Genomic DNA, 15,045 nt, shown 5'->3' with positions numbered 1-15,045 from the left:
CCCTTGTTCTGTCACTCTAGGCCTTTGTCCAAAGCCCGTCTCCAGCTCTCTTGGAGCCCCTTAAAGTACATGAAGGGGCTTTAAGGTCTCCCCGGAGCATTCTCCTCTCCAGGCTGAATCCAGCAGCTCTCAGCCTGTCTCCATTGCAGAGGTGCTCATTATCTCCGTGGCCTCCTCCGGAACCGCTGCAGCAGTCTGGGACACGGCTGTTCCTGCCTTGTCCTGCCACAGCCCCGGGCGGGGACGGGGGATCCCTCAGCCCGGCACCGCTCCGAGCCCCCTCGGCGGGCTGAACCGCAGCTCCCACAGCGCTCCCGGCGGCCGGCGGCACAGCGCAGAACGGGCGCGGGGCACGCTGGGAGTTGAAGTCCCGCCGCCAGGCTGCGCTCCGGCAGGCAGCGGGCGGGACCGGCGCCCTGAGGACTACAACTCCCGTCGTGCCCCGCGCCCGCCCGCCCTGACTGCGGCACCGGGGGCTGAGGTGGGCACCGGGCACCGGCCGCAGCTCCCCCCGCCCGGACCCCCGTCCGGCCCCGGCACCGATCCCGGGGAGCGGCGCGATGGGCGGGGAGGACGAGATCGTGCGCATCGCCAGGCGCCTGGACAAGATGGTGGCCAAGAAGAACGCGGTGAGTGGCGGCGGCAGGGCCCCCGCAGCCCGGTTGGGGTGGGGGGCCGCCCCCTGTCCCGGGCTCTTGTCTGGCGGACGGGGCACCCCTTCTCCGCGGGGCTCCCTCCTCGCTGCCGTGCTGGTGGACCCCCACCTCTCCCTCGGTGCCTGTTGTGAGGGGCCTCCCCCTCCGCAGCCCCCATTTTGGGGGCCTCTTTTTCACTGCCGCCCCGGTCGTTATATCGTGCTGGAGCAGAGGCTCCCCCAGCTAAGTGGGGCTCTCTCCCCCAGACCTCGTCTCTGTCTCCCTTTGCCATCCCTGGCGGAGGTGTGGGATCCACCCACTGCCCGTTTTTGGGGGAGCAGCTCCATATGCCCTCTTGCGTGTTGTGGGAGCCCTCCGTCCCCACACTGAGCCCCCCACCCCATGCCTCAGGCACCCCTACCCCAAATCTCAGCACCCTGCGGCTCACCCTGTGCTGCTTGCACTGTGTTCTCCTCCTGGAGAGCATCCTCACCCCTCCTCTGCTGTCCCGTTGGGAGCCCTTTGGAAGGGGAGTCCCCACCAGCACCTGCCTGGGGCTCCAGTTTGCCCTCGGGGAAAACCCCGAAAACCCCGGGGCTGATGGATTTGCTTCCTGCATCTCCATCCCACACCAGCCCTACTGCTCTCTCCCGTGGAGTGTGGAGAGCTGGCCAAGCTGCTGTCTGCACTTGGGGAGTCTCGCAGGGTGTGCTGTGACCCGTGTCACAGCCTAGCGGGATAGTAGCCGGTATTTTCCAGCTTAATGGGATGTATCAGTGCTTTTGGGAACACAGTGTCATGTGCGTGCTAAGGCAGCAAGCTGACAAGGGTTTGTGAAGGAGGTAGGCTGTACGTCTGTGTTTGGGGTGGGGGAGAGAGATTTTGGGGCTGGGAAGGGCTGTGGGGAGTGGGAGATGATGGGCGAGGAGGGGAAGGAATTAGAGGAGTGTGACATTCGTGTGGTGGGATGCTGGGTGCTGTTATCACATGAACTTTTGGATGTTGGACTGGCCCTGCCAGCTGTGGGTAGGGCGGGCACTGTCACTTGTGTCGCTGTTGGACCAACCCAGGGAGGTGTGTTTGGGCTAAAGCACAGCCTGTGATGTCTGTTCTCGTTGGTGGCAGGTTTTCAGCACCAGTGTTGAAATAGGAAAGGAGCAACTTTGCAGAATTTGCTTCCAGCTTCATTGGGAAAGAGGCAGCTTCTTACATGAGGAGTATGCAACGTTTCCTCTTGGCTGGTGTTTGAGATGGTGCTGAACTGCAGCGTGTTGTGTGTTGGCTAATCTGAGAACTCTTCCTGCAGGACAGTTTCCTGGAGTACCTGTTTGTTGCTCTAGTTTTTTCGTGGATCCTCATTTGCTGCCGTTGTGCCAAGTGGCTCCATTTGGAGTCAGGAATCACCTGGTCACTTTGTGTGTTCAGGGCTGGAGGAACGGAAAGGTGTGAAACTGCCTGAGGGGGAAGTCAGTCGTTCTGGGTACGGTAAACGTGTGTGGTTTGTGCTGGTGTGAGTTGCTTTGCACACGCTGAAAGCTTTGACTCTGCTTTGATTTTGGCATCTGTTCCGTAGGGTGGATTGCAGCTGGATTGCTTCCTGGGATGAGTCGGAAGCGGCCCTTCTGCATAGGGAGGACGGGATGTGAGGACAGGGCTGTCAGTGCAGGCGGCTTCGCTTCCCTACAATGGTGGCTGTGCAGGCCTTGTGCTGCAACTGGGCTTGGAGTGGTTGGTGTTGTAAATGAGCTGCTAAATGTGAACACTGGAAGCCTTATTTGAGGGAAGGGGGTTGGGAGGAAAGAGCCAGCTGAATGGAGACAGGCGTACGCCAGGCTGGGATCTGCTAGAGGGAGACAAGTGATTTCCAGTTTTCTGAGTGACTGCCAGTTTTAGATATCTACGGATTCCTAGTCAGATTTTCTCTGGACCTGTGTTCTGGGATGTAGAGATGATGTAAGGAAACTTACAGAGCAAGTTTCAACTCTTAAGTATCACAGCTTGCTGGCTTTGCTCCTGGTCTCAGCTCTTGTCCTGAGCAGAGTGGGGTATTAATATGAAAACTACAAAACAGCTACATGGAGTCTGACAGTTGTGATTCTGAGTGTGCTTTTCAGGTGTTAAAAACGTTCAGCTTACCAGGTAAGAATAATAAACTAATACTGCACTTGTACCATATATAAGCAAGGACCTGTAGCACTCCAGTGGTCTTCTGTTTTGCCTATTCCAATAATTCAGGTGCCTTCAGTTTGCAGGATCTACTTGTCTGTCTGGGACAACAATCCCAGCAGTGAGCTTGCTGATGGTCCCAGCACTTGTTGGTGCTGTTCCCTTTGAATTCAACTTTCTGTGTCTACTCCGAGGCTGTTGTATTTCTTTACTAAAAGCTGAGGCACTCATTCTCTTTCTCTTTTCCTCCCCAGGAAGGTGCAATGGATTTACTGAAAGAACTGAAAAGTATGCCTATGACTTTGGATTTACTGCAGGTGAGTTGCACAGTTGAGGTAAAAAGCTGAAGTCTGCATCTGGGTGAGTTCAAACTGTTGCCTAAATAAACTCAATAGATTTCCTCACACTTCTTGCCTGATGCAAAGCATCAAAATAAACATTAAATCCGATAAAATACTGCTAAACTTGGATTTTGGACTGGCAGTTAAACAGCTCTGGGTCACCATGTGCTGCCTGTAACTTGTGCACAGGTGATGAGACAAAAGTGAGTAACTGCTCAAATCTTGGTTTTAGGCTGCAAAAAGAGGAGAGACTGGGTGAAAGTAGCAAACACAGGGCAGTCGTGGGAGCAGTTCTTTGTAAATGGTGATATTCAGGATGCTGGGGATGAGTGAGCAGAATTACAATTTGGAGGTTATGATGCATTTTGGGGTTTTTCACTCGAAGCTTGAATGTCACTTCTAGGTATGTAGGGAAGGGATTTGTGGGAGATTGGATGTGTCTTCTGCTCAGTTTAAAGAAGCTGGAGAGTGTAATCTTGCTCTTCCAAAGTGTAAGGGTCATAGAATCATTCTGCAAGCCCTTGGATCCTCATATCTTGGGCATCACTTTGACTTCGTTGTGGTTATTTGAGATTTCAGTTAGTAACAAATAAAGAATCTGTTCTGGAGTGGTTCACTGGGGTGTTTGTTCCCTTGCAGTCCACCCGCATTGGGATGTCGGTGAATGCACTGAGGAAGCAGAGCACAGATGAAGAAGTGATATCACTTGCCAAATCCCTCATCAAATCTTGGAAGAAACTTCTAGGTAAGGAAATCAGCGTGTTCCTGTCAAAGTCAGCTTGTGAAGAAGCTGGCTTCAGTAGGAGGCTGAGTTTTTTGGTAGACCTTATCTCTTGATCTGAATAAAACATTCTAGCAAATCAGCCTTTACAATTCCACCCTCTGTCTTTCAAGTTTGGTGTCCTATCATGCATCCCCCTAGATTTAGCTCCTGTTTAGTCAGCTCATCCTTGGAAGAACATTGAAAGCTTCAGGACTATTAACTTGTACCTCATCATACAATAATTAGCAGTGTTATTTGTAGAAATGGTATCTGTGCTCTGAGCCCTCTGCTCCAGCTTGTGCTCTGTGTGGCATTAACACTGTGCTGTCAGCCTCGTGCAACAGCTCAGGAAGGGAGGTGCTGGAATGCATTTTGGGTGGTGAGTTGGAGAAGGATCTTAATTCACCACCTTGTGGATAAACTCACATGGAGTGTTTCCAGCTGGGGAGGCTTTCCAGCTTACAGGCTCTTATTTCTTGCTAGGCTGGATGAGGGTTAAAAGCACTCTTTTCCTGTCCTGTCTGGATTGTCACCTCCTCATTAGATTGGGTGTGTATTGGCTGGGTTCAGACAATTTACCTCTGGGTCTGTCTTGTTCTACAGTGTCATGAAAGTCCTCTCCAGGGTTGTGCTGTTGGCTTTCAGCAGCACTTGGGAATCAGAAGAAGCTGTACTCCCACAAAGACCAGCCTGTACTGGTCCTTCAGCTGGTGTTGGCTGGAAATTCTGCTTTTAGTGGTGCTTGAGAGAACTTGATCTAATCCCTGCTCAGCAGCCTCTGAAAGAAACTTTTGTGATGAGGCATGTCTTGTGAGGGAGCTTATCTCCCAGGCAGGGAAGGTGATTGCTCTCAAGTTTGGTGAGGAAAGCTTTTGTTTGAATTAGTTTCTGCTTGGAGGCAAGGAAAGCTCTGTTGGAAAGCAGGAAGGCCATAAAGGCCTTTCTCCTGATTCTTTTTGGGAGAATAATAACTTGCTTTTGGATAGTGTGAAAACATTGATGAGTGTAGGCAGGGCTGTAGCATAGAGACCAGTTCTGAACTGATTCCTCTTTTGAACATAGATGCTTCTGAGGATAAAAATGAGGAGAAAAAGAAAAGCCTGTCCTTGCCAACATCTTCCTCCAAGGAGACTGGTAACTCAAGAGACCAAAGGTAATACTTCCCTTTTTCCAAAGATAATACTTCCCTTTTTCCAAAGATGACACTGTTAGAGAATTTCAATTTTCTTAAGACACTTTAATTTTTATTTTTAAGTGTCTGATTCAGGAATTTTGTGTAGTCAAATTCCTGGTCACAGACACTGGAAGTGTTTCTTCTTCAGGGTTGATCTTTGTGGTGTTATTAATTAACTGTAATGCAGAAATACACACCCACAAATTACTGTGTCTTTAGTGAGTTTTAAAATTTTATTCATATTTTATTTCACGTTTTTTACTTTTGGTTATATATTATCTATTAGTGGAACATTCCTCTCTTCTTTTTTATGTTGCATTTTTATTTATTTTTCTTTCTTTCTAGCTTTGAATTCCTTAGAATGAAGATTATTTCTGGCCTTTGCAGTGTCAAGTGATGGATGGGATTGATTGATAGATGATTACAGTAAAACTTCCATTTCTTTGTCCTTGACAAATCCCAGCAGAAGTCCCCTTTTCCCTGTGGTTGCTGTCCCCCAGCTGGCAGGTCAGCTGCACGCTTGCTCTTTGCCGTGCCTTGAATGCTGCATCCTGTTTCCACTGCTTGTGACTTAAGTTGTTGAGTGCAGGCAGTGATCAAAGGGGAGGGGGAAAATGGGATTTAAAGCTTTATTCTAGAGACTTCTCTCAGCCTCAGATCCCAGGAGGGTGTGTGCTTCCTAGATTTGGCTCTTAAGTGATTTAGCCAATTTCCCAAGTTTGACAGAAGATTTAGAGTATTCAGGCTGTAGTCCTGCTGGTTTGCAGGATTTTCCATGTTTGCAGCCTTTGTTGGTCACTTTCTTGTCACTTCTTTATGTTTGCTCATCTCTCTCAAGGCTTGGCACTTCAGGGTGAGCCTTTGCAGCTTGACACAGAGCTGCTGATGGAAAGAAGGCTGCTGATGCTGAGCTCCATGACTTTAAATGATTGCTATCTTTGGTTATCTTGCTTCCATAAAATGGGAAAAAGGATTTGCTAAGTGTTGCAATGAAAGGACTGGGGAGACTTCACAGCCAGGATGGAGTTCAGTGATGCAGTGCAGAATGGGAGTCAGGGCTGTCCAGATCTGTGTGGATCTCTGTAGGATTTCACTCAGAACAGGATCTTGGCTGTAGACAGAGAGACAAAATCCCTCCTTACAGCGTCCTTGCTTTGCCACTTACTGTGGGGTATGTGGAGTGGAGCTGTCTGGCTTGTGCTACTGATGGTCCCTTGTGCCTTGATGTGCTGCAGATACTGCAGTTTTATGGGTTTTTTTAGTCCTTGATGCTTTTTACATGTATTCATCATTCCTCAGCCTCCATCTTCTGACTAGCAAAGCAACCCCTTGGCTGTGAAGGATGAACAGAAGCCAATGGAGTAGTGTAGCCTAGGCCAGAAGCAGGGGCCAGCTCCTGGTGTCAGTCTGTTGAGCCAGGCTCTCTTCCAGAGATAGGAATGCTTCTCCAGTCCTGCAAAATGAACTACTATTCTGCCTTAAAAAAAAAATAATAATTTATTAGTGGAGAAGAGTCTCTGTTCTTTGAAGCAGAAACTGCAGTGGAGTCTGACTGGTTGCTCAGTGTGTGATAGCTGGTTCAGATGAGGCTGCTGTCAAGACACCAAAGAAATCCGTTTGTATTCAGATATTTCAGCCTCTTAGTCTGATAGATTTTGGCTAGGCCTTCCACTTTGGTCAGGGAGAAATATTTGACTAACTCTTGGCCTGAAACTCATCTTGCTTTCTGGAGCACAGATGTAGCAATCTGTATGTAGTTACTGGAGCTATCGTTGCAAGACCTGAAGGCTCTGAGCCAGCCAGCGTAGAGCTGGCACCTGTGAATTTAGATGCTGCATTACTCTAATCCAAAGCATATTCTGTTTTGCTGTAGAATTTCAGACTCATAGTGGAGTACATTTTAATGGGCTGTGTCTAATGTTTCTGTCTCTGGCAGCACGAGGTTTTTCTTTTCCAGGGTTCTCTAAACTGCCTTTATTAGGAGGTTTTGGATCTGTGGCCTGAATTTAGCTCTTCTGTGGGATTTTCTTCCAGTGTAGCTCTGAGTTCTTGCAGTCCCTGGCTGCTGCTTTGCCACCATTTTGTTCCAGCATAGCCTTGTTTTATGTATAAACTTTTGCTGCCTGGATAGATTTACAGGCTCTCTCTCCTGTTTAACAGGAACAGTGTGAACCACAAGGATTTCCTGAAATAAGTCTTTTAGGTGTTTTTGAGCTCCATTTCCCAACAATTCTATTTATAAACTAACCTCTAAACCTTAATAAATAATTTTCTGTCTTTGGAATGGCTGAGAAGTCTGTTTCATCTAATTCTTGAGGGATCAGCTCTCATCTCAGGGCATGGATGACGTGTGTGTGTGCAGGCAAATATGTCTTTCCCCATCAGCTAACAGAAATGGGACTACCTTGCATCTTTTTGAACTTTTTTCCACCCCCAGGAAATAAACATCTAAATATTTAAGTCGATAGAATTTGCAGATAGAACCTTCCTGAAAATCAAGTATTACCTCTGCAAATGCAGGTTTGAAGACCTGTGTTTAGGGACTCACTGTAGTGAAGGTCAGTGTTCTGAGTTCACACTGAGGTCACTGAGTTCACACACAGGGTTTTGCTCTGGGAGACCTTTGTTAGTTTGCTTGCAAAATGACACAAAATTTAAATCTGGAAGAGTTCTCAGGGAAACTCTTCCTGCAGCCCCTTCCCAGCACAGCACAAACTCTGCCCAAGCTGTCCCTGACAGGCTTTTTACAAGCTCTTTGACAGCCCCAAAAAACCTCAGGGCAAGGCATTTCCACAGCTGCCCTTGGCAGTGTTTCTAATTCATAGCTCACCTTTACAGTTTAAAACTTACTCTCAATCAAGACCTATATTACTAAACCCATTTCTACATGCTTTTGTGGATTTTTTCCTACCATCTCCATTTGTAAGGAATTTCAGGACTTGTCTCCTTTAAGTTTTCCTTGCCACAAACCACCTATATTCCTTCAGTCCTTCCTTTTATTGTAAGTATGTTTTTTAGGCCTTTTGCCTTTGTCCTTCGGGAAGTCTAATTTTTCCAAACTATTTTATGCAACATGAGAAGCTGTGATTTTTTAGATGGGTTATTCCTGAATTATGGGTTATTCCTTAGTGCATGTTCTGGTATATACCCCCATGAATGCTGCCTGTGATTTGTGTGTAGCTTCTTAAGCACAAAAGTACCTGATGGCAATTTGTGCATTCCATATGGGAGAAAATCATCATCTAATGGATTGTTTACAGCCTAAGTTGTTTCTTCTTTTTGTAACATGTGCAGTGTAGATCCTGTTAAATGTTTTGAGCTGTTTGGAAACAAATCTGTTCTTTAATAGGCTCCTGCAGTGCTGGCCAGTAAAACCAGCTAGTAAAAAGTGGTTTTATTCAGCTGCTGGTCAAAGAGAAACACAGTGAGCTCACAATACAATCTTCCTCACAGAGTGCATCATCACCTTCATCTGAGCAAGAAGTTAAAGTTCTGCTTTGGTTTGACCTGAACAATTTGCTGAAGGTTCACTGGTGGCTGCTTCTGAAAAGGGCTTGGCAAGGCTCTGAAGTGTGGAAATCCAGTAGCCCCAGTGGTGATCTGTGGGATTTGAGCCAGACTGGATCTGACCTTAGTCACAGGAGCTCCCAGGATAAGTCCCTAAAGTCATCTGGCTCAGTTTGTGCGGCAGCAGATTCGGAAGGTTTCCAGCTTAGCACTGTTTTTTTGTGTGCTGACTAATCCTTTCCAGGACAGTGTAGTGGAAGTGCTTGTTCATAGCGGATTTATTTTTGATGGCAAAGAACTGGCAGTAGTGACCCAGCTTAACAAAAATTTTCAAGTCTCTTGGATTTTCGAGGAGATACTGCCAGCATGGCTCTTTGTGCAATAATGGTACCAGGCATTGGCCATAAATACAGTGAATTTTACAGCCCAATCACCAAAGCCAGAGCAATCTCTGATAAAAAAAAAAAAAAATTGCTGTTCTGCTGCCTAGATTTAGGGGGGAGAACAAAGCTCTAGAAAATCATCTGTGAATAACCCAGATCTTTTACCAGCAGTATTTGCAGGGCTGACTAACTCCACGTGCAGATGTTAGGCTTTCTGGGTGCACAACCAGCTGAGCTGCTCAGTGAGGTACCTTCTCTGCATGCAGACCCTGCAGCAGTGACTCAGCCTGCCCACATCATGTGTTGATTGTGCAGGCAGGTCTCCATCCAGCTCCCCTGGCAGGTGACCCGACTGAGTCAGCCACAGCAGGCAGGTGTTTGCGTTCCCTTGCCTGTGCCCATGATTGCTCTCAGGTGGAAACGGAGTTATTTTTGGGAGCAAAGCAGTATTTCTTAGTTCTGTGCTAGCTTGGCAGCTGTGTGAGCTGTGTGTGGCTGTGTAGGGGTGCTCTTCTGTGAGATGAGTAATCAGAGTCTTGCTCAGATTACAGGAAAAAGGAAGAAGCTTTTATGTGCTACACTTTGTTGGTGGTGTTTTTTAAATATCGAAGTTGAAGGAGACATTTTCTTTCTTTTTCTTAGCACAGCAGCTCCTTCTAGAGCCTTCTGCTTGCTTTCTGCTGAGAGCACTTATGGGCTTGGTGTCCTGCAAAATTAAAGAGGAAAGAAGTACCATGAATCTGCACAGCACTGCCAAACTGAGAGAGTGCTGATGGTCTCAGATGTCCTGAGTGTATTTGGGTTATTGGTGGTGTCCAACAGTAACGTTTTCACTTGATGCCCAGTGGTGCAGCAGCTGATATGTGTTGAATAACACAAGATGGTTGGCAGGGTTGTCTATGGATTAAACCTCTGCTGGCAGCCAGCAGTGTCCACAGGAGAGCTCTTGTCTGGGCTGAGGGCATTAGCTGCTGTGTTGTGCTCTGTGCTGAGACAATGACTTTGCACTGTGTTCTGACTGGTTCTGTATTGTGATTAACAGGATGCTTGGCCACATACCTGCTGCTCCCTTCTCTGCTCAGTGGCCCAAACTGAGACATTCTGACAGGTGAAGTTTTTCTTTTAGCTCCAACAAAAGGCAGGAGCCTCCAAAGACTCCGACCACCCCCAAAATCACCACCTTCCCTCCGGCCCCCATCACCTGCGACGCTGTGCGCAACAAATGCAGGGAGATGCTGACAGCAGCTCTGCAGGCTGATGGTAAGTGCTGGGGGAAGCCCTGCATCACCTCAAGTGCTTCACAGCTCCTGGAGCATTGTGACAGAGACTGTCAGTGCCAACTCAGCTTAGACACGCTCTTCTGGAGCAGCCTTGTCAAAGGATTATTGCCAGCGGCTCAGTCTAGCCACTGGTCACCCCTCTGATGAAATGGCTGCTATTGCAGCATTTTCAGACACTTACACAGGGACTCGGCTTGAGCTGGAGGCACAGCCTGTCAGGCAGTGGCTTTTAAGAACATGGGGTTACTGTCCAGATTTGTAGCTCAGAAATACTGAGCCTGGGAAGCCCTGGCCTGGTTGGAAGCCACTGAGCTCCTGTTTCTGCTGTCTTACAGATGACTACATCGCCATTGGTGCCGACTGTGAGCACATAGCAGCCCAAATTGAAGAGTATATCCTTCCTGTACAGTGCTTCCTCGCTCCAGCAGTGAAATCCATGTGCTCAAAGGAAAAATGGGATTGTCTGTGCATAAATGTTCTGCTGCAGCTTGTCAGGGTTCTGGGTCTGGTTCCAGCTCTGCTTGGCTGAGTCCTGGGTCACTAAGGAACTACCAGTGTGGAATTGGGAGCTCAGGGACTGTAATCCCTAGTTTGTCCTTCCCAACAGAGTGCTGTTTCCTGCTTTTAATTCTGCTTCCAAATACATGCAACTTCCCTGTGCTCCCTGTTGAGGAGAGTGTGCTGATCTAGACAAAAGCAATGGACAGGATGGAGCAATGAGGATCAAGTTCTATGTCAATGTGAGATAAGACAGGAGTTTGCTTGGTTTGGGAACTGTGGGGTCAGAGGTGCAGCTGGGCTCTCTGAGTGGAAGGGTTTGTGGCTGCCTTGCTGAGAGAAAGGGCAGGTTGTAAAACCTGAGCATAACGGAATATTGTCAGCACAGTGAAAAAGCCCAAGCTGGAAGCCCCTGGACTTTAGGATTGTATAAACCAGTTCTCAAATCCAGCACTGATCTCCCAGATGCTGCTGTTGTTGGCTCCCAGCACCTTCATCTGTGTCCTGGCAGTGGGTGACACTCCCTGCTCTTCACGGGTGGCTGGGAAGAGCTTGATGCCTCTGGGTTGGTTGCAGGCTCCTTGACTGCCCTTACGCATCTACCAGGATGTCAAGAACACCGACATGAAATACAAAAACCGTGTGAGGAGCCGCATCTCCAACCTGAAGGACTCCAAAAATCCTGAGCTGAAAAAGAATGTGCTGTGTGGGGCCATCACCCCTGAGCAGATCGCGGTGATGACCTCAGAGGTGAGGGAGCCTGAGGAGCAGGGTTTGCTTTTTAGAGGGAACATTTCCTGAGGCTTAGCTGGAGGCAAAGAGCTGGGCTGCTGCCAGGGTTGCAGATTCCTCAGTAGCTGCTGCCAGAGCACATGGAGTGTGCTAGCAGTGGGGTTTGCATTGTGGAGAGTAGTTTGTTGGGCCTTCACATCATCGTGGGGTTTTGGGTGTGGAACAGAAACCAGGATTGGAGCAGGCTTTCTGTGTTAATGCCCTTCTGTAAGCCTGCCCTGTCCAGTTGGCTGTTTCCAGTATAATGGGTGTGGTGGTAAAACTGGGCAGATGTGATTTTATTGCTTTTTTTTTTGTAAATTTTATTTTTTTTTAAGGAAATGGCCAGCAATGAGCTGAAAGAGATCAGGAAAGCCATGACAAAAGAAGCAATCCGGGAGCATCAGATGGCCAAGACAGGAGGGACACAGACTGACCTCTTCACCTGTGGGAAATGCAAGAAGAAGAACTGCACCTACACCCAGGTTGGTTTTCTGGCTCCTGTCTTGGCCTCTGCACAGGACATGATCTGTCACAGTCACGAGCTCTCACTGCTCCATGACAGGCCCTGCAGCATGGCACAAATTTTGCTACTGGTGGACAGAATATACTTGAGGCTCTCTAAGTACTTCTGCACGTTTACTTGGAGCTTCTGCAAGAGCAGGAGATGTGCAGCACTGAGGAAACTTTTAAAAGTATAGCAGTGCTCTACACTAAAAGTGGGTGCTGGGAATGCTGGGATTCAGACAAGCAAGGAGTGGGTAGTGTAGAGGAGAGGCTGCAGAAACTGAGTCAGATGTTGATGGTATTGAAAGTATAAATTAAGAATATGGATAACCTGCAGCTGGACAAGTCCTGACTTACTTAAAATCAAAAAGCATGAAACGGATGAAACAAAAGGAGTAAGTGAAGCTGGGATGTGAGCAGACAGGATTTTTCTTCTCCATAGCCAGCTGCTGGAAGCCTTGTGCATTACCAGTGCTTTTTAGCTCCCATGTTCCTGCCAGGCATCTGGAGATAAATGTGCCTTTGCTGTGAGTCAGTGGTTTAGAATGTGCAGATACCCAAAAATGCACCAGCAGCCACCAGATTGCTGCTGTGTGACTGCGCACAAACTGCGTGTGCAAGTGCCGGGTGAGACTCCTGCATATGCTTGGACTTAACATACAAACACATGGAAAGAGAAGGAGATCCAGGAATCTGACCAGGCAGTTTCCTTTGGCTCAGCAGCAGCCTTGCATCCCACAGGCTGGCTCAGGAGAGGGGCCTCACTCTGCCAGTGCTCCCAGTAAGCATTCCTGGGCTGTCCCAGCATATGGGACTGTCTCCACTTGTAGTGGACTGGAGTTTGTCTGCCTGGAATTTGGACAGGAGACGACAGGGTCTTCTAAATAGAAATATCAGGAGGTTTCCTGTATTTTTATTCATTTTCCGGTGAAATCTCTAGTGGGTGATGAGATGTTGGAAGTCCCAAGTAGATGAACTGGCATTTATGAGCATGTTGGAAGCAGGCAGGAAGGGGGGAGAATTACAGAATTTAGCTATCCTTGCATGCTTGCAAAAATGGTTCATTTGCATCATGCAAACACTGTGACTCCTGCATATTGGGTAATTACACACGTAGATCACCATAATCACCCCTTGGCACAGTTCTACTGCCTGACTAGTGCAGGGAGTACCAGTGTTTTCAGTCTAGATCTGCCTTGTGGTATTCAAATGCCATGAAAATCTGGTTTTTAGTAAAGTATGTGTTTCTGGCAAGAGCCAGTCAGAGGCAGCAATCACATCTGGGTTAAATATCAGAGTTCCTTAATGGCTCAAACACAAACCAGACTGGAAATGTGCAGAACTTGGTAACCTGGAGTGTGTTCTTGTGAGGCCAAGATGTAGGACTGGTCTGTAAATGGGAATGGCTTGAGTGCTTTTTTATGCATTGCTGTGGAGCACAGGTTTTGTAATGTCACTGTTGGCCACATCCCTTCTTGGGGGACAGTTTGGGGAGGGATTGGCTGTGGATATGTCCACTTCCAGAGTCACCTGCAAGGAATGGGCAGCAGATGGGGTGAGGAGGGAAATATGTACCCCAAAACTTGTCACGCAGGTAATGTCAGGCTTGAGAGGGTCAGGCTGTGTGTACAGGTGTGTGTCTGTGTAACACAACAACCAGACTTATTTTACTGGAAAGCTCCTTTTGCCCTCCCAAGCCTCGGTCTCATTGATTTTGTGAGCCCAGCACGAGTGCCTGGAGGCCAGAGGGACAGGGCCATGTGTGATGCTCAGCTCTCACCTCCCTTCTGTCCCCCCCAGGTGCAGACCCGCAGCTCTGATGAGCCCATGACCACCTTCGTCGTGTGCAACGAGTGTGGGAATCGCTGGAAGGTAGCGCACCAGGGCTATTACTGGCACTGAGGGGTGTTGGGGTGGCTGCACACACCATGCTGCAGGCACTTGGCTGCTACTCAGAGGTGCTTGCCAAGCCCTTACTAGCTCTACAGTGTGATCTTCCCTCCCAGCACAGAGGCAAGAGCTCCTGGGTTCATCCCATCTCAGCAGACCAGCTGGGGTCAAGTCTCACTTCTACATTCCCTGCTCTTTCCTCATACCCTTCTTCATAACCTGCTTTACAGTGCTTTCCATGCCGCCTCTGCCCTCTGAGGGATAGTGGTGATGATGTTCAGGATTTCAAAATTGCTCTTTCGTGCTGTGCACAGAGCTCAGGGGTGAGCAGAAATGATGCCACAACAAAGTGCCAAAGAGCCACAGCCAACAGATTCAAACAGGAGCTCCCTTTGGCCTCTACTTCTGAGAACCCCCAAGCCCTTGCCAGCTTCTGAAACAAACCCACACCTCGATCCTTACCTTCTTCTGCAGCTCCCCTTGGCAGTGAGGTTTCTAACTGGGGTTTAAACTCGGTTCTCTTGCAGTTCTGCTGACATGTGCCATGGCCCGAGAGCGGCAGCCAAACGCAGACCCGAGCGCAGCCTCCACACGCCGGCTCCCACGGCAATTGTGTTTTGTGTCCCAGTGAGTTTGCATTGTCACATGCTGAGAGCAGCAGCGGGGAGGCCTGGGCCTCGCAGAGAGCCACAGCCCTGGGCTGACAGGTTGGCAGGAGAGCTCACTAAACACACCCAGTCATTACTTTCTCATCTAAGCGAGTACGGTCACTTTCTCTTCAAAACTAATATTAAACATTTTTGTCAGTTTCTGACTTTTATTTCAGCCGTGTGTGCAGCACTTTGTTTTTCCAGTGTGAGAACTTGACAGGCGGTCTGTGTCCAGGTGGATGAGGACTGAATAATGCCTGGAGCAGCAGAAAGTGAGATGTGACTTGTAGGCTGACCCTCTGTGCGTGCAGGCTTGTTCCTGTCACCTCATGGAATCTCAACCACTGGGCCAAGCCCTGGGGCGGCTGGGTGGGCAGTACCGTTGACAGAAAACAGCTTTTGGGGCACAGATCAGATGTTGCTTTCCATCTTGGCAGCATTCACTGGATTTTGCAGTGATTCCTTGGCATCTCGAGCCTT

At 48.6% G+C, this 15,045-nt stretch overlaps 1 protein-coding gene across 3 annotated transcripts; it reads left to right on the top strand.

Annotated features, from left to right (window-relative positions):
• The first annotated feature begins 434 nt into the window (after window positions 1-434).
• TCEA2 (transcription elongation factor A2) lies at window positions 435-14,740 on the top strand. 3 transcript variants are annotated; one of them, XM_085079330.1, is made up of 10 exons: window positions 436-629; window positions 3,056-3,118; window positions 3,782-3,887; window positions 4,968-5,058; window positions 10,096-10,229; window positions 10,585-10,641; window positions 11,343-11,497; window positions 11,857-12,003; window positions 13,826-13,897; window positions 14,443-14,740. In XM_085079330.1, the coding sequence occupies exons 1-10, from the start codon at window positions 561-563 to the stop codon at window positions 14,449-14,451; spliced, it is 903 nt and encodes a 300-aa protein (XP_084935456.1). In that variant the 5' UTR covers window positions 436-560; the 3' UTR covers window positions 14,452-14,740. The 3 variants fall into 3 exon arrangements, with proteins under 3 accessions (XP_084935455.1, XP_084935456.1, XP_084935457.1); XM_085079329.1 differs by lacking the exon at window positions 14,443-14,740 and having other exon boundaries at window positions 435-629; window positions 13,826-13,942; XM_085079331.1 differs by lacking the exons at window positions 436-629; window positions 14,443-14,740 and adding an exon at window positions 1,971-2,115 and having other exon boundaries at window positions 13,826-13,942.
• The last annotated feature ends 305 nt before the right edge of the window (window positions 14,741-15,045 follow it).

The sequence above is a fragment of the Lichenostomus cassidix genome, chromosome 20 (genome assembly GCF_008360975.1).
Source record: "Lichenostomus cassidix isolate B80296 chromosome 20, HeHo_3.0, whole genome shotgun sequence".
Classification (NCBI taxonomy): domain Eukaryota; kingdom Metazoa; phylum Chordata; class Aves; order Passeriformes; family Meliphagidae; genus Lichenostomus; species Lichenostomus cassidix.
This window is presented reverse-complemented; position numbering and strand designations above follow the sequence as displayed.

What these genes read in the sequence shown, in the direction of transcription:
- TCEA2 (XM_085079329.1), top strand. Translation starts at nt 561, where the DNA reads ATGGGCGGGGAGGACGAGATCGTGCGCATCGCCAGGCGCCTGGACAAG. An exon ending in ATCTTGGAAGAAACTTCTAG is followed by an intron (nt 3,888 to 4,967) that starts GTAAGGAAATCA and finishes TTTTGAACATAG; the next exon opens with ATGCTTCTGAGGATAAAAAT. An exon ending in TCGCGGTGATGACCTCAGAG is followed by an intron (nt 11,498 to 11,856) that starts GTGAGGGAGCCT and finishes TTTTTTTTTAAG; the next exon opens with GAAATGGCCAGCAATGAGCT.